Here is a 25,850-nt window from a genome sequence, read left to right on the forward strand (position 1 = left end):
CGATGCGTTCAAGTGTTAAATGATAAACAAAACGAGCAAGACGGACTTTTTAACGCAACGGACCGTGGACAACGCTAATTGGTTCGAACTGCAGAAGTACCTTTGTGAAAAGTCTCACAGGAGCGAGATTGAGTGCGAAAACGCAAGTAAATGTTTGCCGTGAGCATTTAAAAAAAATGAAAAAAAGATGAATTAATGCTTGCGATGGAAAATTTCTCAGTTTACCATGCCGTGAATATAAGAAGAAATTCACGGCGATCGTGGCATAGCAATATTTTAATAACGGTTCGTGGTAATATATTAAAAATTCTTTCGTAATATAAAATCGTGACAAAATTATAAAATAGATACTAAAAATAAGTTTCGCGTGAGGTAAAATGAATACCTTAGAAATGAAAGAGTTATTTTCTCATCAGCACATTACATAAATTATATTAAATAAAAAGTGAATTCGAAAAAAATAGAACACAAAATAACGAAAGATAATATCAAGTATATTTATCAGGAAATTGTCATCATGACATTATATTAAGATTAAGAGACAGAGAAAGAAAAATTTCGCATATTTATAATTTTTATAAAGTTACGCACGACGTCTATTTTGCAAAGATATATATTTTACAATTGGAGCATTTGTGTAATCATACATATATAAATAGTCGATATCATTAGCTACTAAATACCTAATTGCTGTATTACGTGGAATACTAGCGTAACCACGTATACATAATGATCGGCTTATTCGCGCCGAACCTAATGATGAGGTCACAAGTCCTTGTCGTTGATGTAGGTCAATTAATTCAAAGTATCGATTTTCTTTGAGGAGCAACCGACGCTCACAAGGGCATCCTTCGAATCAGCGCCCGATACGCGAATTGTCCTTTTCTCATTGAAAAGAGTGGGAAATCGAGAGCTTGTATTCTCGGCAAATTCGATCGGAAAGTGTCCACAATGGCACAAACGCTTATCTTCATACAAATACCTAAATGTATGTCATCAAATGTATGTTGATGTGCAAAATGCATGTGTGTGTCGACCTTCCAAAATAATTTCCATCAAAGTGGACTTTACGAGCGTCATTCGCGAAGAGGACACGTCATTATGAACACGACCGCGCACGTAACGCACGTACGCTGCAATAAATGCAAATCGCGAAACTTCAACAAGGAGTTGCTGAACCCAGCACGGGGATAGTATATCAGGAAAATCCGGATCGCAAAATCCGCGAGATCGCTATTTTCTGGTTGGCGGGTGCGCTCTTACAGATGGACTGAAACTGCACTTGCGTGCCAAGTATAAAAACAAACTGTAAACACACTTCGCTCCAGACGCATATAAATAAGTCAGGAATAAACCTGCCGGAGAGAATATTTATTTCGATGTGGAGCACGGATGAAATTTCGAAGTCGATAAGTAAATCGATCGCGCTTCAGTTTTGCTTGCGACGAAACCCGACGAGTGCGCATACGGTACCAATTAAAAGCGCTTGCCGATAGCGAAACCCGTCGTATTTCGGAGACTCATTTTACATACAATCATTGTTCGACGTACAATTCCAATAAAAAAGGAATGCGTGGGTGAGATTTCTTTTCTTTTATCTTCGCATCGTAATGGAGTTATTAAGCACAATATCGATATTTAAGCACCATATCGATTACAACTACATGTACCTTACACACGTTGCCGTTACGTTACTGTGTTGTAGCAACATAAAAGATAATGTCGAATGAGTTTTGAAACGCTGGTTACAACGCTCGCGATATGGCATTCGCTGTTCACGCACAATGAAATATATTCCGGCTGAAGTGATCCTGTCAGCAGCAGCCTCACGGAATCGATAGATTTACACATGAGCGCTTCGTGTGGCACACCCCCGTCGATTTCGAAGAGAAATCGGCCTCGCGCATAATCGGCGTATAGCCTCGATAATTCAGTTATATGCTTTCCACATAGATCCGGATATATTAGGTTGTTGCATAATTTTTGTCGCATTTCGTGCACTTATCTTCGCCGCTCAATAAATTATTATTAGATTTGCTTTTGAACTGCTGGGTTGGTTACATACTACCTCGAAAAAATAAGTGCAGGAAGTGCGACAGAAATTATGCAACAACCTAATAGATCCAGACAGGCGAAATCTCTTGATTCGTCGCGTCCACTTTGCAAGACGGAACGCAGACGGTCGGATGAGTTTTTCTCTTTAAACGAGAAATTTTCGCGAGATTGGTAACCTCGTACACTCACTATAGGGGACAGAGACCCCCGTTGAAACAATTAGCAATTCGCAGGTACTTGCTTAAATCGGGAAAAACAGTGTCAACACTGATTATCCTACGTCACGTAGACGGGTCAAGGTAGTGCGTTTGCGAGACGAAATACGTGACCCAGCAGATTTACCATTAGTAAAATGAGTGTAAGAGGCAACAAAAATAACTAAAAAACAAATACGCTTCTTGAGATTAATGAGTGGACTGCAACACTCTACATTCACATTTGGCTTTGATTAATTTAATAGAATACTCGAGGATTCTCGAAGAAAAATGTATATTGAGATTGCAAACAAGGAATTAATAGCACGATTAATAACAATAAAAGCATAAAAGTTTATAAATAACAAGGGAAACCAAAATTAATATTTAAATTAAGAATGTTGAGATAAATGCAGGTAAGATTGTATAAAATTCCATAAGAATAATCATTTTGGAGTAATCTTTTACGTGGGTTCTCATTTCGTAAAACTGGTACAAATATGTGTATATCTTTTACATAGTTTTATATTAATTTTGTAGGATAAGAAACTATATAAAAGGTTAGATATTTCTTTATGATAATACATTAAACAGTTTTCTACGGAACTTGAGCTCTTCTGCACAACAGTAATTCGACTCATGCAACAAAGTTATGCAACAATTAAACTTCGAGGCTTGCTTTGCTTCGACTGAGCGGCCCTTCTATCGGGAACTCCGACATTTTAAACCGGTGGCGAATCTTGTACGTGACGGGAAAAAATATTATAATAATAGAAGACACTCTTTGTGAAAGTGAGTTGCATATAAATTTTGTTAGTTTTCTGAACTAACTAAATGAAAACGAAGGCATGTTGATTACAGTAAATGATGAAGATTTATGCTCACTTTATTACTTTTGTCTGAAAACTGTCAGTTGCTACGTAATCAAAATGAGTCACGCGTGAATGCGTAACACACTCCGTTATCGTTGGAGCGCCTTTGAAACATCTTAAATTAGAATTGACAAGGTTTTAATGAAAATGTCGCAGCAGATAAGTTACGCATGCTAATGACTCTGTCGTTTCGTGGTATCGAAGTTCTCGTCTCTTAATCATTCTCGTTGAAAATAACCCCGCGATTGCATTCGACAGCCGTTCTTACTGAAATCGCTCTTTCAATAAACAAACGCAACGCAAATTGTAAATTTCCCGTAGTATACGTGGAAAACAAAGTTATGGACCTATTTCGTCTGGTTCAATAAGCAAAACAACACTGTAATTTAATTCTTTAGGCAAAAAATGAAAGCAGCCACATGATGAATTGACACAATTTGCAAGCATGAAAACAATTCAGCATCGTATATCAGGGCAAAAGAACTTTTGCTTGATCAAAACAACTTTTAAAAACTCACAATTTACGTTGTTATTTATCGATAATACGTCGATAATGCCTTTTCCAGATTTTTTTATTTTAGCTTTAACATAACACAAAAAAATATTTATACTCGCTAAGATAAATTATAAAAACTCTCAAAACTGATATCTGATTCGAATGATTTTTTTTAATAAAATGCGATAGCTTTTAATTATTTACTTATGAAATAATTAAGTTCCATTCTAATTAAGTAAGATTACTGACAAAGAAGTACGACGTTCTTTCGACTCTCTTTACCAATAAGGACCTTAATTTATCAATGTCTAAACTTTCCTTTTCGCTAAATCGGCGGTACGTGTCATTTCGCTTTCAGCGCACATTCGCGTAGACGTCACTTTGACAAACAAGGAGGATCAACGTTTTTACATGCGTCACTTGTGCTGAGAACAAACGGGTGACGTTCCTTTTGTCAGCGAAAAGAAAGTGCGGAGTTGACACAACGTCACACGATCGATGTCACTTCAAATTACGGACACGAGATCATGTAACAGCTGAAAATGATATGCATTACTCTCGTTCGGTGTATGGCTTGCGTTTGTGCAAATGAATAATTCATAAGGCGAGAATAAGCATGAGACATTTTGCCCGTGGTACAAAAAGAGAAAACGAATGGATGTGTGCATTCTTTTGCATTTTATATCTTCAAAAAAAAAAAATACTAAAAATGCCTAGAATGCGAGTCTGTGACGTGTATCCTCGAATGATTTTAATGAACTATCCGAGGGAGTAAAACAGCTAGAAGCTCGCTAACGGAAGACGAATGACAGAAATCGTAAAACGAAAACGAACCTCAATCATTTCACGCAGTTCTCGTTCAGAAAAATTACCATTTCTTGCATTGTTATTTTGCTTACTTCGTTAAATAATCGCGAGTATTATCTTCCACTTTAAATATTCATTCCTTTTAATACGGTGAAATATTCATTTACTGTTAATGCTTTCCATCTTGTTGCTGACGCTTGTGAACAAAGTAAGTAATTTATAATGGGCTTATGAAATTCGCTGTATTATTAACATTCTGCTTTGTAAATAGGAGGAATTACAAAGAGCGGAAAATTCACTTAATCTCACGACAGCAATTAAAGAGCCGCGAGAAAGACTTAAAGGTTGAAAGTCTTCAATAATCTTCCCGTTGCTGAGAATGATAGCAATTCCACGGAGAAATGAGATTTTCGCTTATGTTAGCCTTTTTAATTACATCTCTTGTGCTAAATCAATATTTGGTTTCGCAAAAGTACAGGAAAACAAAGCTTTTTAACGAAAAAGATCGTCTCGGAGATCGACAGTAGTAACATTACATTGCAGGTGGAATTGTTTGCATAGCTCTTCTCTGCGATGAAGCTTGGGAATCTCCCGCGCGTTTGTTTCAATTTTCTAACAAACCTCTTCCGGAAAGAATCCGGATTAATTGGGAATTATATGTACATCAGACTACACGTGGCACTTCCAGCCCAATCAAAAAGCAAGTGAAAGAAAAATATCAATTTAATGCTGGTGAAGGAAGGTAAAACTGTGCGACTGGAAAGTGCAAAAGACAAACAACGCGTGCGTTTCTGCGTAGATCGCCTTGAATAAACTTATTTTCTGGAAAATAGCGAGGTCATGCTTCTTTGAAATTTTAATAAATTTTCATTTTTGCTATGTTCAAAGAGCTTTAATTATCGTGTACACGCGTTACGTCTTGGCGCCTGCTCTTCCAACGTCGAAAGGAATTGTTTCAGGGAGCTTCATGAAGCAGAGGAAATGCCCGCCGGAAATAGGTACGAACAATTGAACAACTTACGCGACGTTCACAAACTAAATTCTCAGGAGCGAATAGTACACGACACGAAAGAAATGAAGCACGCCGCATCTTGTGAATAAATATTCCAAGCGATTGGAAAGCATATTCATATTCCCGCTAGAGCAATTTCCAATTTACGTGAGATAAATGAGAAAAGTTTCGCGCCAATTTCTCGTGAAATTTTCTTTCATTGAGAGAAGTTTTCGTAGCTCTACAAGATTTTGCAATAAAGCGCGTACTTTATGAAGGAAGTGAATGAAACATCTCTTTTTCAATCATTTTTGAATATTCTGAAAGAGGCTTTTCATTTTTCTTGTGTTCCGTTACGTGTATCGGCTTAGCTAGTTTAGTGTACTGATTAGTATACTGGGCATATATAAAATTCCAATTTTCTTCGCTGTCATTACGATACAAAGAACGAGAAAGAGCAAATCGGTCGCTCAAACGATTTTGTTTTCACGCCGACGTTTTGTCGACTTGGTCGTGGAAATTGGAAATCCTCGCGACCGGAACGCAAACGATTAACGACCCGCGCGGAAATTGCGATGTCGAGCACATTATCAAGAAACGATTGTTTCTGCCTGTGTATGATAAGTGTCTCTATTAGTTGCTGATGAACAAGTACGACTACATCTACACGTGAAAATGTATTGAAATTTTTTGACGTCGTATAATTGAACCGCTAATTGAACTCTGATTAATATTTGGATCCTCGAGAGTTCCCGAGGGAACGAATAATCCTTTTAGGCAGTCGCGGTTTGGCTTCGGTCTTAGCGATTGTGCAATTTCCGCGTCTACGACCGATCATATAATCGAATGATTCTGTGTGGTCAATTTTGCGCGAGCAAAGAGAATTTCCATCTATCTCTCGTGAGACAAAGATTGGAAATCAAGTCGGTCAGACTTGAGAAATTTACAATGAGGAATTTATTTATAATCTATGTTATTAGACACGACTTTTCATGCGTTATCCTTATTGTTACATACAAAGAATGTTATATTTCTTAAATTCTTTCGAAAGAAAAAAGAAACAAAGTTCTTTTAATCTCTTTAATCTTTAGTTTTCTACTAAATACGATTTTTCTTTCGCAGCTATGTTACTGTATTGGCCGTTCCCGAGGAAATTTATTTAAGAATACAAAGAATTTATTTCAGGAACTTTGCGACCTTTTCCAATCGAATTCACATGACTTCTTCTGTTTAGAATCATTTGTGTAAACACATTCTTAAAGAACCTGACGGATTCCTCTTGAGATATCTTGTGTATGCGCAGGTATAATGCGCGACAGAATCTCTTTGAGACTTGCAAGATGTACGAAAGATCGAGCGTCGAGAGAACATGCCACGAAAGGGTATTGAGAGATAGAGGGAGAGGAGAAATATAAACGGATAAGGTCGTACCTTCAGGGATGCCATGTCGGACACGGATCGATGCGTCTGAATGGTCTCCAACTGGTCTAAGCACCAGTCTAGTTCCTCTATCGTTTCCACAGCTAGTTTCATAAAGGGTTCCTCTGAAAAATGAAGAAAAGCAAATTTAATGTTATAAAAGCACGCGTACGGATGAGCAATAAGCTAACGTTAAAAGATTCATCCGCCGAGATAGTTTTATTTCAAATTTAATCGGAATTGCACGAGCGCTCTAAAATTCGGAATTATTAAAAATCTTTGTTTCTACGAAACTTAATACAATTTTTTAAAGATAAAAATAGATTTATGAAGACACTTGAATCATTTTACAAACTTTAAAAAAGATGAGCTTTACTCCTAAAAATCCACGATATTTTAAGAGCGTAAGGTATGGAGTTCACAAAAGAAATAGCTGACAGCGTACATTTAGCAATCGTAATAATGAATGGCAAATGCTCTTTTCAAAGAAAGTGGATTGGCAAGATTAATCAAGAGTTCTAGGATTTCCATGAAAAAATCATGTACGATATACGTATGATAGCTGATATGGCTCAGAAATATGGCATGTAAAATTCCTGCCAAGAAGAAAGTCGTGATGAAAATTTCAAGAAGTAAGGATAAAATGAAGTTGCGAGTTGATATAATATTGATGAAGGGACGGAAATGAACTTTTCCAAGGGAGATTGAAGGGTCCAAAAATTTCAAATATACATGACGCACGTTCCTGAGCAGGATAACGACAGTTATTCAGACAGGTACTGATAATCGATATTTATTAAACACGTCCGAGAATACACGTGGTACCGCTCGAAAGTAATAAAAATAGAAATTAACAAAAATTACAGACTTTCCGGGGCAATTACATGGTCGAGTAATGGTGGCCATGTGGTTGAGTTAACGGTCATTAAATCCCATTGGAAAGAGAGCGAGTGAAATTTTCCGTGGTCATTGATAAACCGAGAGAAAGTAATTAACTGTTGCTGGTTCATTATAAATGAAGATTAAAATTAAACTGAAATGATTGGAAATGACGTTTGACGCAACATGCAAATTGAAAGAATCTATAACGACCAGCGGAACAATAATAAACGCAACAGTTAAGTTTTTATAACGTAATGAGTTATGCAATATTATGCTATTTTTACCTCCTGGCGCCAAAATCCGTGGCTGCGGCGTACTACTGCCCTGTTGGCCACTACTCCTTCGCGATCTGCAAGAAGCGGAGGCAAAAATTAATAAAAACCCAACCCAACCATTCGTTACAATCAATGATCGGCATTAATCTACTTACTTGTTCGTCGGTACGTTCGTGAGCGACAAGAAATTATTCCTGACCGAGCGCAGAGAAGCAAGAATCTGTGCGAAGGGTGTAACGATGAGGTCTTCGCCATGGCTGCAATTGAAAGAGAAGACATAATTAGTCTCCGATGTCGCATCGATCCGTGCGAGTCGAAAGGACAAGGATTGGCGGCTTTGCTGTTATATATTCTTTTTGCAAAGAAATCATGTCTTATTCGCTTCGTGTAAATAGCATGCAGGCGTGATGGCTTGATATCGTTACAAATTCTCGTTGTGTGTCCTCATTCGTACGTGTAAAATATATACAGACGCACGTGCTCTCGATTCGTTTCGTCACGGATACTAAAATCGTCCGGTGAAAGAAAGATCGAAGTAAGATCAAAGTGCACGCTACCAAGTGTGCGTGATTTCGCGCCTACCGCTTTAATTCAATAAACCTTTATTCTTTTCGCGATTCAAAGTGATACGCTGTTTCGCGTGACTTATGACATTCAAATAAACTATACCTTTCGGGTTTCTAGATAAAAGAGCGAGTTGCATGTGTAGATACGTAGAAATATCTCTTTATTTGTCAAGAGGCGGCAGCTATTGGCAGCTTTACAGTTTCAAATGAACGTCGCAAGCGAATTCTGTGTCATTTCTGCGGTATGCGAAACAGATGTCTGATCAGTAGCTGACAAAAGATTATATTGACACCAGCGTTTCTTTGAAAATGCTCTCTCGCTCTCTCTCTCTCTCTGCAACGTTTTATTATTTCATACGCCTCTCTTGTTATTGATCGCGATTATACATCGAAGAAGATAAAGTCTACCGTGCAGATCTTAACAACTTTTATTTTTTTTCAGACATTGTACCAATATCCGGACCGCTTCCCTCAAGTCGTTCTTGTTATTTATCTCGAAGTTAAGTAATGTGTTTTCGAGTCTCCCGCATAACTAATGATTACCGTTCTTACTTTATGTGTTCTATTTTTCTGCGTCACCGTGACGATTGATGGAGCGCATGAACTTTCTTCTACAATTAAGCGTACTCGTGATATTTAAAGGGCAGTTCGCGTTTGCATTTGTTACTCCCTTTACGTTATTAACAGTTATATTTTGCAAACGCGTGGGTTAATTGGAAATAACTCTCCCGAAATAGAATCAATATATTTTCACTGAAATACAATTACAGGTATCACTCAATTATAAATATACCACTGCAATCAATGAAATTCAATTGAACGATGTCAGTCATATTTGAGTGCTAAAAGCAGTGGAACTAAGAAAGATTGCTATAGACAAAAAGCGAAACAAATAAACCAACTGTGTCTCCAGTAAAGTCCTCACTGATTGTCAATAATTCAGTGAGAATTATTAAAGATTTCAATAACTACATACATGTTACGTCCAATGCAGACAATCAATAGAATTTTTACTAACTCAGCTTAAGAGGGAAGATTACAGAGAATTTCACATCAGATAAATCTTCCACGGCAAAAATGCAAGAGGTTCTTATAGACGGATACTTCATAATTCTTTCAGCCTCTATTTCTCGGTCACGATAGTTAAATATGAGACAGTGTGTACTAGATAGCTAGAATATACATAACATTTTAAATGTTACATGTATAACGGATGCATATAACACAACATTGACCTGTATATACAAGTTGTTTAAGGACGTCCAGTAATTATCGTATATAAGATAGAAAAAAGAAGAGACTCTTATGTATGCCTGACACGCAAAGAGAAAATTTTCTGAAGATGACGAATCGATCTTTTATTATATTATATTAGACTTGACAACGCCCAAAATTATATGTATTAAATAAAGAAGAAAATTCCCAATATCTAGCGTGAGGTATTGCATCCGTTATGTGTGTGCACAGAGTAAGGCGCGCGCATAAACGCGACAGATTATACCTACTTATAATCTTTGATCGATAAGAACGACGCAATCTGGCACTTCGAAGTATCTAAGTTACTGCTTCATCCGTTACAATCCACTTTACTGCTTGTTAAAAAGTACCGTTTAGAAAGGCTGCAACAATGTGTCATGATCGATCGTTACCCGAAGAAAAAGTCAGAAGTAACATCGCTCCAGATAGAATACAGTTCTCGTTTTATTTCCTCGTCGTCTCTGTAGCTTGCAGCCGTATATATTCTCCGTTAATAAAGGAAATATATTACCCACGAAATTGTGTATACGCCAAGAAGGGAAATTCGCGCACGATGTAATCTATATGCGATCATTATTCATCCCTCGTTCTTCTCTATTTCGCAAAAGAAAATTACGTTTTCTCCGGTCGAGGCAAACGTCGAGGGTGTGGAATAATTTTGGCACTTATCCGTTCCATTTCGTTACGTAGCACGAATGACGCTTGCCGCGGTAAGGATCCTTGAGAATGGCGTAAACACTGTCATTAAACAATTACTAATCAACTGCGCTTGTCCAACAATATCGGAAGCAATAAATAAACTTCATCGCTGAACTAAGGAAGAAACATGAGTAACGCAAGCAGCTTAATGCTACACTATAATACGAAGAGCACGTTTTAATGTATTTACCTTACAATTGATATATCTTGCAATTAGATGATTATATAATAAAATTGATATTGTGACATTCTTCTGTACTCTATTAATATCGCGCTTTTGCAGTTTGTCAAGAGATTCGGCACGCATGCACAGGCGTATCGAAAGTATAACACAGAATTATTGTATAATTACAACGCAAATTTGTCCTGAGGTACTTGTAGATATAATATTTCAAAAAGTGTATTCTGCTTCTAAATGTCACGTCAATTATAATGCGCGTACAAATAAAGCTGACACTTTAAAATTGAACATTAAATGAAATTAACGTCAAGAGAATCATACGATAGGAGGACTCATTATTATAAACAATGAAAACAGTGACGCAGGTAGATAATATTCTTTCATTATTCTAATAACAATAGTAACATTAATACGCTAATTAAGATATGCACAATTCCGGAACGGATTGCAAAGGGTTCTACGAGTAAGTAATCCTAATTAATTGTGTACATATGAGAGAGAGCCATCATAAGAGAGGTATGCAATAACAAAGGAAATAAGAGTGGGTTCTGTCAAAAGAAGTGCGCTAACAGATTCGTGTAGAATTAATTTTAATTAATTTAAGATGTGCAATTTACGAGAATTAATTACATTATAATTTATTACATTATTACGTACATATTGCATTTACGTAACGCAAGAGAGAAAGAGATTTGAAGAGCAATTTATTTTATTAAGTCATTAAAGATTCTTTTGAAGAACATCTCTCATGATTTGTTGTGACATTTTTTGCAAGAAATCCTTCTAATATTTTATTGCAATACTCAAGGGGTCTACTGCACTCGGCAATAGGTGTACAAATTTTGAGCAATACGTAACAATAACAAGGAAATAACTACACAATATTGGGAAATAAGCGGCAATATTGGGCAAAAAAGCAATAGTAGGCAATAGACGGAAATAAAAAATAATAGTGTATAATAAAGCAGCAATAGAGGAAATAAACAGGAAATAAATAAGCAATACAACAGAAATAGCTAAACAAGCACGAGCCGGCGCGCAAATATCCTCACTATCATTTCTGTGCTTGCTATAGTTCGCAACTGTGCTTAATAATTTCTTGATAAATTGAGTTCAAATAAGTGAGTTGAGTTCAGTTCTAGTAAGAGTTTGGTGTTCTCTCTTGTCAAAATGGGTAAATAATCAGATATTATTTTAATATTTAATATTTAACTATATTTTACTTATATAGTATATACAGGGTGTCCCGGGTTTTAACCGACAAACTGCGGGAGCATATTCTACTAGTGGAAATAAGAAAAAATTCTTATATCGAGTTTGCTTAGAAATGCTTTATTATAAAGTTATAAACCAATATTGAAAAGAAATATGAGATAAGTAACAACGGATTTTTTCACAAAAAGAAAAATTATCTACGCAATGATTTAGTGACGCATTTCAAAATGTTGTCCTTGGACATCGATACAAGCTAGACATCGACGTAGTACAGAATTTGTTACAGTACGACATTCCTGAAAATTTTGTTGCATCTCAGTAACTGAATTAGTAATTCGTTGCTTTAAATCTATCTGGTACTCTCCTGTTAGGAAATCTACGTTGATACTCTCGTACGGCAGCTCGTGCATTTCCGTCACAGAATCCGTACACGAAATGAATATCAGTGTATTCCTCATTTGAAAACACTTTTGGCATTCTGATAGTAATTGCTAGTTGACACGACGATTGAAATCTAACAGCTACTGTTGTGAAAGTAACAATCATACTGAATCGTTTCAACATAGTGAACATGAATACATGTGAATACACATAACATAAACATCTTCGACCTTCCAAATTCTACACTATGTTCCGTTGTTACTTATCTCATATTTCTTTTCAATATTGGTTTATAACTTTGTAATAAAGCATTTCTAAGCAAACTCGATATAAGAATTTTTTCTTATTTCCACTAGTAGAATATGCTCCCGCAGTTTGTCGGTTAAAACCCGGGACACTCTGTATAGTATAACTGTCACAGTAAAAAAGGTGATCTCCATGAATGTATACATAAAACTTGATTCCTACAAAAGATTCAGGATTCTACGACACATTCTGTCGCGACTGGCACATTTCTGCAGTTATTACCTTTGTTTCCTATATTGCCCAAATATTGCTTTTATTACCATTATTAATTAAGTATTACCATTACATTGCCGTTATTGCCAAATATTGTGCATATATTTCATTATTTCTGAAGCTATTGCTTTCTATTTTCAAGAAAAAGGAGTTAGAAGAGTATAAAAATTTGCATTTTAAATATGAAAGAATCAAAATTTAAAAATTTTTTAGTCCTTAGAATGGAGCAAATACAAAATAACATAAAATAAAATATTATAATAACATATATAATAACATAACATATTTTATGTTAAAGAAATAATATTTCTTTTCTAATAAGAAACCAAAATTTTTTACATTAAATATTAATATTCGGAAATATTAATATTTAATGTAAAACACATAACATAAAATAAAATATTATAATAACATAAAATATGTTATGTTATTATACATGTTATTATAATATTTTATTTTATGTTATTTTGTGTTTGCTCCATTCTAAGGACTAATAAATTTTTAAATTTTGATTCTTTCATATTTAAAATGCAAATTTTCATACTTTTCTAACTCTCTTTTTCTTGAAAATAGAAAGCAATAGCTTCAGAAATAAGGAAATATATGCACAATATTTGGCAATAACGGCAATATAACGGTAATACTTAATTAATAATGGTAATAAAAGCAATATTTGGGCAATATAGGAAACAAAGGTAATAACTGCAGAAATGCGAAACTTATTACCGTTTTTGGCAATAGGTGTACACTTTTTTGAAGTGTGGTAGACCCCCTGGCAATACTATACATTAATCGTGTGCTGCGTGCGTGTAGGAGATATAATAATAAATTTTAATTAGACAATTCACACGTGCGCATTGAGCTACGCAACGGAGATACTATATACATATCGATATAAAATATATACGTATATATAGACTGTAATCTCTCCTATAAATATTATTGGAAGGTCACAGGTCACAGGAAATACCGACTGAAGCTGTCTTTTCTATTGAATCGAAAGTCCCGTCATTAATTAGCTAAAAATATACTTTTACACGGTAAATTGCCCGGACTCGCAGTACAAACGGATCAAGTAATATCATCACTAAGCTCAACGATTTTTCATGTTGTTTTAATCATCGTCGTCTCATGAGGAATCAATGAGCGTAGGCAAATATAAAAAATCCTTGAAAGCCATTTTCCTTTCAATGAGATTTTTATTATTTTCTCGACGCGCTTTCCAGGAATATTCCTTAACGCAGTGATATAAATCTTTGTTCTGCAGAAATAAGCGGGAAATAAGTTCCCGTCGTGGTGATTTAATTGTAGCTCGTGCTCTTGTTTGATCGACAATAAGGAAATATTAGGAAGTACAAGAAGGAGAGGCGAGGAGCACTCTTCATCCCCTCCTGCGTAATGACAGGATATTGCGATGTGAAATGAGTCTTATGCCGGTTCCCGGACAACGAGAGTAGTAGAAACACGACACTCTACTTTCTGGAAATCCATTTTACCTTTGCCGTAATATCCGCACTCTGCGGCCGAGTATCGTGAATTAGGAAAAGAAAGAATTACGTTGTTGTGTTTGGTGTAAACACGCCAGCATCACTGTAACAAGCTCATTTTTCTCGATATAGAGGAGCAGAGCAGGAGAGATGAAATGGGCTTTCCAAAATATATTTTGTACCAACGCGTGTCTCCTTTATGATCCGCCGCCATCGTTGGTCGCATGAGAAACGTATAGTCTCGCGCCGTATATTCGTGTAATAATTCACGGAGTATGATTTATGAAGAAAATTAAATTTCGTAGTCTGCCATCCTGTTCGACCTTAATACTCATCACGAGAACGCGCCCGACATTATGAGCCGGAAATAAATAAGCTTGGTCATTCTTGAGTGACTCGCTCGAGTAAACTTTTAGCAATGTCGCCTGAGGGAAGTTGTCCTGATGCACCTCAAAAGCGGGCACGTCGTAATTCTCCGTCCAGATAAACGGAAGCTGCTCCAGTGACCGACACGAGTACCACGAATGGAGTCATTGAGCGAATGCAAAAATATTGCATACATAAGAACGTTCCTCGCATTCTCGGGGGAAACGTAATTTTTCATTCTGTCACGAGTCAAATACGAGTACGATAAATTGCGGCGGATGATACTCTGATACTCGGAATTTACTTTCCACACGCGTGCGCGGAACGCGAAGCAGCTAAATTCGAAAGCGCATCCACGAAAGTAACGTAATACCATGTAACAACGACTAGTAACATCGATACAAGGCAAGATACGGACGGTGATACTTCTCTCAATACGATCTACTTCTCTCCATTCTTGTCCCGATCTTTCTCTGCTCAATAAATCCGCACGGTGGGTAGTAAAACGTAAAGTGCAATACGTCCGATACGATTGCTGACGGCGACGTTGCTCTTCTTTCTCGGAAGAAAGATGTACGGATTTTATTCAGCAGGAATTTTTTGTATTCACATTTTTCGTAGAATATTTTCTGTTTTATTGAGCTTGTCACCAAAATGAAACATGCTTGAATTTCTATAATTTACTGGGAAAAAGAAAAACGGACGACACATGACTATGATATTTCTATATAATCTCATATTTCCTTCGAACGTTCTCGGATAAATCTTTTTCCGAAAGTTTAATTTTATATTCATGAATATAATAATTGAGAAATGGATAATAATCATATATTCAATATAATTACTATCCATTTCTCTGATATAAAATAATGTAGATTATTCGAACAAAATTAGAATATAATAATTAATGATAATTTAGTTTAGCCTATTTTTATACATTTTATATCGTTTATTGAATAGCTTATACCTTTGTCCATAATTAGTTTAATTAATTCCATGTCGGGTTGAGATGTTTTATTACGATAATTAATCAAATGTCTTTACATTTTAAAAAGATTTCGTTATATATTTCAATATTCTTATTACATTCTTATATTGCTCTTGCTTTGTTAATTGTACAAAAGTTTTGCATATATAAGATGTTATATATATATATAACATCTTTACAGCATTACTATTATCTAACAGTATCACTAATTGGTTACTCAGTAGCCATATTATCGATTGCTCAAGTTTGTAATTAACAAAGTGAAATGTTAATTAACTATCGCTTTCTAATTACCGCGGCAATCATTTACGAAAAAACACTTCTTTCAGTCGTCTGTCTTGATGTTCTAATTCGATGGCGACTTCCTGTGTACAGTCGAAATTGCAGGAACGGTCGATTAACATTAGCGCGTACAGCGAAAAGCATTTCCCTTTCACTGTGGAAACCGCATTTCTCTTATGCGTCCGCACCGGACCATTCAATAGTTTCTTTTATATGCGTCAGAGCAGCAAACGGTTACTGTGATGGTTATTTTCCGCGATCGATACAACCGTGATCCGACTGCTATAAGATACAAGAAAAGGATGCGCATTCAGTGCATCCGTGCAGAATATTACGTAGCGGCCACCGAGCCTCGACTGCGGCAACGTTTTGCGCAAAGTATTTGCAAAAAAGCGATTATATTTAATTATAAGAAAGGACAATTATGCCCTACGGCAGCGTGGGGCGACGAGCGATTACAGTACGACAATGTAGGTCGCTAGCGTTACACATCTTGAGCAATGGAATCACATTCTGTACCTGCTGCACTGTTTTAATTCATTGTATTAAAGATGTAATTAACCAAGTATAAAGGTAGAGTGAAAGTTACATAGACAAAATATTTATTTAAACTTATATTAAGTCCACAGTCTTTTTCTCACGGATAAACGAATATAGTCCTTAAGAGCGAAATGATTAAGAACTGTTGATATGTGTAATAGTGTCGTACAAAGCGTGTCCTTCCTATTTTACAGAATATTCAATTTGACGCGCAATGTAGATACGTGTTCTGCGGTGATCCAATAATGCCAATTAACAAATTAATTGTGTCGTGAATAGCCGGTTGCACAAAACGGCGATAATATAACATAACAATTAAATTGTTTTGAACATAGCTGTCGATCTGAGGACCCATTTATATGGATGTAATTGCTAATGAATCGATAACTGGCAGATAATATGACAGGAGAGATACGCAAATATTTTACTTACGTAAGCTGGTACAAAGTGGATTTTGAAATGTGAACTGGATTCGAGCATAGAGATGCGTCGATTTCAGGTCGAATAACGTTATGTTACCTTGACAAACTGACAAGCAAGCGGAATATGAAACGCGATATTCGCTGAATAACATTTGATTAGCGACGAATGCGCTGTTTCCAAACCGCAGAAATTTGGATTCATTATTACCTGCGTGAATATCGACAATAGGAAAATAATTCCTATCAAACGGCTAAACAGTGGATTGCTCGTAAAAATATCAGCTTATCGGAGCGAGCTATTCGTATTTTTGATTGGATTTTTCGGTAAAATATATTGATGAAAATTTCGTGAAGTTCCAAAAGCATGAATAATACCGCGTAGGTTACGTGAAATGTGTACAATTTTTGTCGAAAATTACTTAATGAATACGTTGTTAGCAGAGTTCACGGAACTTTCATCGTTTCCAATTTTAAATAACAATATATAACAACCACAATGCGTTGTGTATATAACTTTTAGATACATAACTTGCGAACTCGTTCTGGCACATGATTATGTGTACACTCATATTTCACTTTGCGAGCAATTGCGAATGTTACATCTCTCTCGATTGAATTGCGCGTTAATTTACGTATGTAAACAATTTTAACGTCCATTTGTAACTAGTCAAAGCTATCGGAAATTCTTAAAATTCCGAAGAAACTTTCCGAATTGCACAATTTCTTCTTATAACTGAATAATGCCGAACTGTCCATTTCAGATGTGATGATTTAACACAGGTCAGTAGGTCAAACAATGCGCTCAAATCCTGAGAAGATAAATCGATACATAAAATATCATTTTCGCTAACTAATATTTGACGAACGCACGGTTAATGAACCATCCGTATTTCGCGCGCTCTTCCGGTCTAAATATTAGTCGGAATTTCATTTTTGTTTCATCTGTGTGTCAATAAATGTCCGAATTTCGATTTTCATGGACAGTCTCTGATTTACATCAGTTTGTATGTCACTGCATATGAGCTCGAAAGATTCTCTATCAAATATAAGTTCTATGGAATTCGTTAATTAATCTCATTTCAAAACTGGAACATTTCATGTGTGCTTATGACTGATGCAAATAAAATCTATAAACTATAGACGTTTAATCTACATGGAGATCATTAATTAACTTTACGCATAAAGATAATGGCGAACAGTGATAGCTGACGACATCCTATCGCGATTCCCGTCACAACATCGCGTTTCCAGAAAAGTAATTTTCAAAAGTTAATTTGTGTATCACGCCGCGACCGTAGTGTACCGGTATCATATACGTTTTCTCACAATGACGTAAACTTTTTCCTTGACCTCCTTCCGATGCATGCTCTCGTTACTCCACGCATTGATTCAGTATAATTGCCGTTCACATAATCATCGTGTCCTGCGTAGTACGTACTTAAGGATCCCGCTAAGAGTATCACACGTACCTCCGAAATAGAATCCGAATCGCGCACGCTCCTTGAACAACATCCGATAATCAACTTGTACAAGAATAACAACCCACGCGTCATTATCCGTAGCTCGTGGTTGGGACGCTGGCCAGCAAGAGCTTCGTGTCTCACATGTCTATGCGGATCAAGCGTCACGTATGGTCGCGAAATTCCGGACGACACAGCCACTGGCTGTACTCCAAAACGCGCGTTCTACTCTCATGCCCGTTAATCAGATTTAGCCCCTACTTGTCGAATAGCACGGCGCACAGGTATGCTAAATTGATACACTGCGGACTAATAAAACCGAGCGAGTTTTACTCGGTTAGCCATTTCCTTGAACATCTGCCAGCGCTCTTACGTGCCGTGTTGCGCAACAATCAAAAACTTGACGTGACAAAAAAATAAAAATTTCGGAACAGACTGCTTCCCGTAAAAATGACATTCTATGACGATAACTATTTGCGTGACATCTAATTAATCTTCGAGTGGTCGACTATATGTATATTAATTCCCCCGATTGCCATTATTCAGTTTAATCGAATTTATCGACCGGCGAGATTCAACGGATTTACACGATTCGTCGAATCATTTTAATAAAACGTGCCATTTCGCACTATCGGATAGGATTTCAAGTTTATCAAACTCTGACTGATGCACAGTCTACGACAAGGAACGCAATGGACCTGCCTCGCATGTTCTAGCTTTACGTCATCTCGCTTTGGATGCCATTTATCGAATGTTCGCAACTGCACCTCGAGATTATGTTTTATACTAAGCTCGTTTGATATCTTTACGAGAACGTTTTATCCTTCACAAAGAGAATTATCAAAACAATTATTTTTATATGTCATCTATTATTGCCGAGACTGTCAGTTCTCGTAGCCAATTTATTAGTATCTGTACTGACATAAAAATAAATGATAGATATAAAATATCTCCTCTCAGTCATCTTGTGGATTACTAAAAGGATTTAATTTACTACAACACAAAGAACGATTTTATTTCAGATCACACAAAAATCCACATAAAAAGATAACACGTAATCCAAACAAGATTAAAAAGAAGTCGCTCTCTGATACTGCATATCTCGAACATCTCAATTCCAGCACGAGACAAATTTAATCGTCAAACTATTCCAAATATCTCTGGAAATTGGAGTCTCTCGTCGTTTGGGCCGAGAGAAGAGTTACTATCCTCCCTTCATTACCAAACACCGCCGTCAAAGTTGAAACCACCGTACGTAAGGAGAACTTACAAGTCCCTCTTGGATCCAGTCTCGAAGCATTGCTCCCAGAAGAGCGCCCTTCTGGCCGGTCGAACCCGCAGCGCGGAGGTCGACATGGTCCTGGGCAGTCCGCCGGCTGAGCCGATGCCGCCGGCGCTCAACGCGGGCGAGCTCATACCGCCCCCGCACCTCTTCAGGCCACCGGTCGATCCGGCAAAATCTATCAGGCCGTCGCTCGAATCAGACATCGCGTTTTAAACCTTCGTCGGGCACCACATATCGCCACGACGGAAACGGCCACTCGACGGAAGAAACGGACACTCGCGCGGCGACCGCGCGCAATCGCGACTCCGCTTCAGTTATTCCGCGTCGCACTGCGATCCGTGCGCGATCTGCGTCTCCTCATCGCGACGTTCCGGCGACATGCAGACGACGCGCGGACGCCGCCGAATCATGTTCCGGTCGCGTCACGTGATCGGCCAAAGAGCGGACGCATATGCACACGGACGGACGGACAGACGTCGTCGATCGATCGACAGGGGTTGCTGTCGAAAGGGCAAGGCCGCGTAGGGTCTTCTTTGCTCGATACCCTCGGGCCGTTCCACTCGATCGGAGGAAGACGCTTCGTCGAGGCGGAGGCGTTGCACTACGACGTGGTCGGAAGGTCACGGAGGGGTACACGCCAATTGGGTTCACAGGGATGCACTGTGTCGGGGATCGCGAGTTGACTCCTGGTATCTGTGTTATCAGAGATACGCTGCGGTCTTTCTGGTCGACAGTTGGAATGCGAGACTCGAACGAACGCAAGTTCGTTTGCTAATTGAATGTTAAACCTGATTAAAATCGACCTGTCCGTGACGCAACAAAGGACGGAACAAGAGTCATGCTACTCGTAATGATTAAATTTAACGTGACATTTCCGCGATGCGGAGCAGCGATGCGGAAATATGTATCTTTGTAACACACGATCCGTTATACAGTACGTATGAGATAATGATACTCATTGCGATTAAATCATTATCATCATCATTGCTGCTGCCGCTGCTCATTCACCACTGTAGCGAACCGAATTTTATTTCACGCAACCGATCGTTATATTTGGGAGATCGGACAAAACCGGGCCGCACGTGATTGATGTACGCATTATTTTATTACTCCCCGTCACACAGATAAATCGCGATACGACGCAGGTTCCTGATTAGAGCCGAGATTACAGTCAAGGTCGCAGTATTAAGTAATACCGTAGCGTTGATTTCGTAATAGCGATAGTAATCGACGATGCGCCGTTGATTACGCGTGGGCGCGAGCGTACGACACGATGACGCGACTACTGGAAAGCATCGAGAAATTATCGTCGTCTCTCATCTGAATATCACTAATTGCGCGGCAGTAGATAATCGCGGATATCTTCAAAGAACTTTCGCGACGACTTGAAATACGAGAACGCCGATAAGTATCGGGAACGAGTACAGATTCCCTTTTTCGATTACATCTCGCGATAAGCAATAAAGTACCGCATTAAGAGGTATTCCTGCTGCTCAGTATTGCTGAACGGTATCGCGTCCGGGAACAATAGACGAGTTTTATTGTACCCTGCGCTCGTGATGATAAACCGGACCGAGTGCCAACTTATCCAAATGAAACCAATTAGTCTGGGCTCGGTCGCCGCTGCAAGATTAGTGTACTACTCGCCGGGCAGCTCAACAGTCTCTTTGCCACGAAAATCAAGCGTGCCCGCGGCGATAAATTGGAGCGCGTCTTGTCCGAGCTACAAATCGTATGACGGAACCGTTCAATCAAGACTAGGACGATTGGGAAAAAGAGAAGAGGGAGTCCAGTAGGAACCCTCGTAAATGAAGATGAAACACGTACCGAACAAAGCGTCGCCGTTCACGCAGCTGTTAACGAGAATAAAACTCCGAATATCCTTCATATCCGATGCTAGACCATTCCGTGACGCGTATTCACCGTGTTTATCACCGTGAGCTGAGAAATTTGAGAGATTCGATCATGTTGATCGCACGTCTCGGTTTTTTTGCGGGTTTTTTCGTAGGTGGTCGTGATGTCGATCAAGCAGGAATGAGACGCGAAAATTGGCACTTGGAATGGTGATGCTGAACGCTACGTGGTGATACTGACGACAGCTTTTTGCTGATTAATTAGCATACCAGCCTCGGATGGAGGTTTTATCCAAGGAAAACTGGCACTCGAGAATGTTGCTTCACGCGTCGTCGAGTATGCCGCTAACGACCGTAAACACACTTCCGTTACGAGCTATGCCGTGTTCTATTTGAGACGATAGTGCTATTCATCTGCTGTTCGCATAGCGATTCGATCGGATGAACATAATGCGGAAACGGAGCTAGCAGAAAAATGTCAAATATGCGCGCGAGAGGGAAAGAGAGAATGCAGTTTCGCACATTTCACCTGGCATTACATTATTAACGATGGAAGCTAGAAATAATCACAAAAGCAACGATTCAAGAAAGCGGAATTAACGGAACGAACGTTTTTATATGCGTTATTACGAATTCGCAGCGCTTAATGATTGGTTCGCGTTATACGCGAGGTCAACGTCTGAAATACTTGATTTAAATAGCCACAGATAGCTTGTAAATAAAAGTTATCGATAATGTATTGAGTAATCGAGTAAAATTGAAATAATCTGATAAGATATAAATACGTAAAGATATCAAGTTATTCTTTCACGCCTTCTATGACCAATGATGATTCACATCGCAGGTTGTTTACGGATGTATTCTGCAATACTACTTGCTATACCTACTGGTAATTGCACAAAATGACTTTACGGCGGACCTGCGTTCTCTCTAATGAGTTAAAGACTTGCTTCAAGAGATTGATAAAATTTCTATAAGTCTTTCTCTTTTCCTTTCTCTCTCTCTCTCTCTCTACGTGTGGATCAAACTAGGTTCAAAGAATTTCTCTCGGTATAGACCTTTCGAGTGCGTGACGGTGTCAGTCGGATCTATAAATACAAACAGCTTCTTGCACCGAGGTCGAAAGGTACTTGACATGCTCCGAAACGCCGGCGACTGCATCTCCAATATCGTAACGGCAGGTGAAATGCGGGGAAATCTTAGAGCGGGCATTTACATTTTTTTCGATCGAACGGCTACACGTTGCCAGTGAAAGAATTTTTTCCAGCGAGCCTGTCGATCAAGAAGCAATAAACACTCAATGCACCTTATCTGCAGCGCGATAAAAGACAGATACGCGTTCGGAAAGAACGATGAGTCGCCGGGAACACGATATATCATCTCCCGCAATATTTACGGAGCTCGTAAACGCACCGCGCGGATTATGATGTAACGATGTGCCCGGGACTCTTGAACTTCAAGTTTAATAACAGGCTCGTTAAGGTTGAGCGCCGAGTGGAAAACACTCAGAACGGACGCAATCGTTACCGACCTGGTGCCGATAATGCACAAGTGATTTTTCCGCGATTGGTTCATGTTACATCGCATACAATCGCGGTCTCGCTGAAACGCAATAATTTCGCGACCACTTCATTTGTAGGTATCGCAAAAGCCGCGCATAACATCAGCGATGATGTAACGCAAAGCCATACGAGATCGCGTCGTATCGGATTAACACAATGAGGAGCTTTATTACGAACCATCGAGATTCCAGCGAAATATTTCGCGATAAACGTCACCGTTACGTAATAACGTTCCGCAGCCTTCGCGCAAGCGAAGCTGGGAGTTGTTCTTTTTTTCTGGACAGAAGCGTGCAGGACACCGAGCCGATCTCGACGAAGTTATCACCGTGTCACGTTAACGGTACCTGTTTAAATGCAATTAGTTCCTATCCTCGCTTATCGGATTATTCGTGCATTACTTGCCCCACCTACGTAGTGACGAATATCATGAGAAAATTACGACCTGATCTCAAGATACACCTCGTCGTGGTGCTCGACCCTTCTGGTTTTAAGGGAATCTCGCGTGTCTCAGTTCGATCGAAGCGGCGTGAATTCTTAATAACTTACGTCACGGACATTCGACCGAAATTAATCGAAATTTCTAGGGAACAGCAGATTCATTTTTTACGATCAAAGCCTATTATCAATAATGCATGTCGTACACGTCACGTATGAACAGACGAGGCAGCTCGTCAGCTGTAGCTATCGCTCGCGCTGTTAGAGCAATAATCGGAATTGACAGTATCGCGACAGCTCGTCGTGGTAATCAACAAAACAAGCGAATCTAAAATGTCGAATCAGTGGGATGAAATAAAATGTCAGATGAACACCATGGAATACGTGGAAAGGAGCAATTTCGGCGTATTTTGAGATGCACGATCGGTGAAAACCGTCAGTGAAAACCGTCGCCGTCGATCAGAATTTCTCTTCGTGTCGTGCGTACAAACAGCATTGCCGTTTCCAGTCGAAACTTTCGATTGACCCGGCAATTCCAAGTTACCGTACAGCTCGCGCGTGCAGCTGACTGTCTCGTTAAGCGGACTGTTCAACTTCAAAGGGTAATTTGAAACTTTCGATATCGCGACGAGCCGCTCGTACGCGCCAGTCGTTTTCTCCCGGTCCGGGGAAGTCTGCAACGCGTTTTTCACTGACCGTGCGCTCAACTGCTCGTATAATGAAAAACCGATATCGCGCACGCGGTTACGTCGTGCAACAGTGGGTTAAAAAATGAGAATCTCCTGTCGCATCGACACAATCCTATAACCCGGCGTCATGTTCCGCACATCTCCTTTTTCACTGGCTAAATTTATTACGTCGATGCCTGAACTCGTGAGACCCGAAGTTTCAAGATTCACGTAAATCATATCTACTTGTTGCAATATTGTCGTAGCTTGTTTTCTTAAATTTTTTCTAAAACTTATTTAAATTACACTAGGATTACTAATTACACTAAGAAAAATAGATTTAAAGCTCCGTGATCGATGATAGTTTTGAAAACTGAAATCTTTTTCACATTTTGTCGTAACCGTTTTCAATTCACTTTAGTTTTAATCAGATTCGGTGTCGAGCACTATCGCGCGTCCTTCGTTTCCTTAAGAGCACAGGAATTTCGACGGACCGCTGACGTTTCTAAACTCCCCGCCGCGGAAAAATAATCCAGAATTCTAAAATTATCTGAATCTCTTGCCGCGCAAGCATGGAAAAGCATGTTCACCAGCAGCCGCTCGAGTCTCGCACACAACACGAAAAATTTGATTTTGCTCTCTCCCTTTCTCTATCTTTTACCTTCTCGCACGCGATCGAAGTTCGGCGTTTTTTTTCGCGGAGGTCCGACGTGCGCGGGGCGCTCTCGACAAATTTCACGACGAGGGTGGAAAAACGCGCGCGAGTCACGCGCGTCTCACAGGTCACTCAGCGCGCGAGTAACACGCGCGCGCGATTACAGCTGCGTTACACGACGAGAAGCGGATCTCACTCTCTCTCTCTCTCTGTCCCTCTCTTTTTCTCTCTATGTGTTCTCGTCGAACACCTCGTGTTTGCCGCGATGTCGAACTGGCCGGGGTGTTCTGGTTTCGCAGAGATTTCCCTCGCGGGCCAGGGGGTGGCGAGGCAGAGAGGGGGTTTCCCGGCGGCGACGATTTGCGCGGGAAGCGTGCGCGCGCCGACGCTACGCAATCCGGGGCACCCCCGTTGCTCCGCTCGCCGCTTCCGCTTCGTGACTGTACGCTGCGAGAATGGAGCCGTCGTGCTCTCTCAGGTGATAGGACGACGAATGAATAGATAGAACTGCTACGTGCTTACGCGCCACGACGGCGCCGACGTACGCGGCTACTGTTACAGAGTTACAGAGTTACAGCGAGTGCGATTACATTGAGAGCGCGTCGGGTAAAAAGAAGACGGGATACTCCTGAGAAAGCGCGAGCGGACGTTCCGCGGGATTCGTGCCGGAACGCAGCTGCGAATTCCTGGATCAACCGAGAATTGATCTTCCCTTAATATAATAGAAGCGCCCCGGAATGCGGGATACGGTCCCCGCATTTACGCGGGCTTGGAAGTCTGCCATGTTAAATGTCAAACGGATATTATTTGCAACGAAAATCGTGCGGTCATTAATCCAAAATTGACGAAATTTGATAGTTACGATATAGGATATCTCAAAGTGACATGAGAGACGGCTAGAAGTTTTTTGCCAGCAATCTCTGGGCATATGAGTTGCTTTGGTCCTCCCACACGTGGCGCGGCTGATTTTTCAGTGCGCAACGTAATTATCACAAGCATACCGCAATGCGTAGTCAAGAGGCCATTTTAGCTGTGGCT

At 39.3% G+C, this 25,850-nt stretch overlaps 1 protein-coding gene across 10 annotated transcripts in view; it reads right to left on the reverse strand.

Moving 5' to 3' along the window:
• Positions 1–25,850, reverse strand: part of LOC105279816 (cAMP-specific 3',5'-cyclic phosphodiesterase, isoforms N/G) — a 248,773-nt gene that overhangs the window by 33,271 nt on the left and 189,652 nt on the right. For 8 of the 10 annotated variants that reach the window (XM_011339861.3, XM_020031739.2, XM_020031738.2 and 5 more), the window contains 3 exons: positions 8,147–8,248; positions 8,001–8,065; positions 6,847–6,959 (listed from right to left, as the gene is read on the reverse strand). In XM_011339861.3, coding sequence (XP_011338163.1) covers positions 6,847–6,959; positions 8,001–8,065; positions 8,147–8,248 — 280 coding nt within the window. Of the gene's footprint in view, positions 1–6,846; positions 6,960–8,000; positions 8,066–8,146; positions 8,249–19,624; positions 20,354–24,818; positions 25,065–25,850 lie in introns of those variants that run through there. The other 2 variants (XM_020031742.2, XM_026971815.1) reach the window with 2 other exon arrangements.

This window comes from Ooceraea biroi, chromosome 8 (genome assembly GCF_003672135.1).
Source record: "Ooceraea biroi isolate clonal line C1 chromosome 8, Obir_v5.4, whole genome shotgun sequence".
Taxonomy (NCBI): domain Eukaryota; kingdom Metazoa; phylum Arthropoda; class Insecta; order Hymenoptera; family Formicidae; genus Ooceraea; species Ooceraea biroi.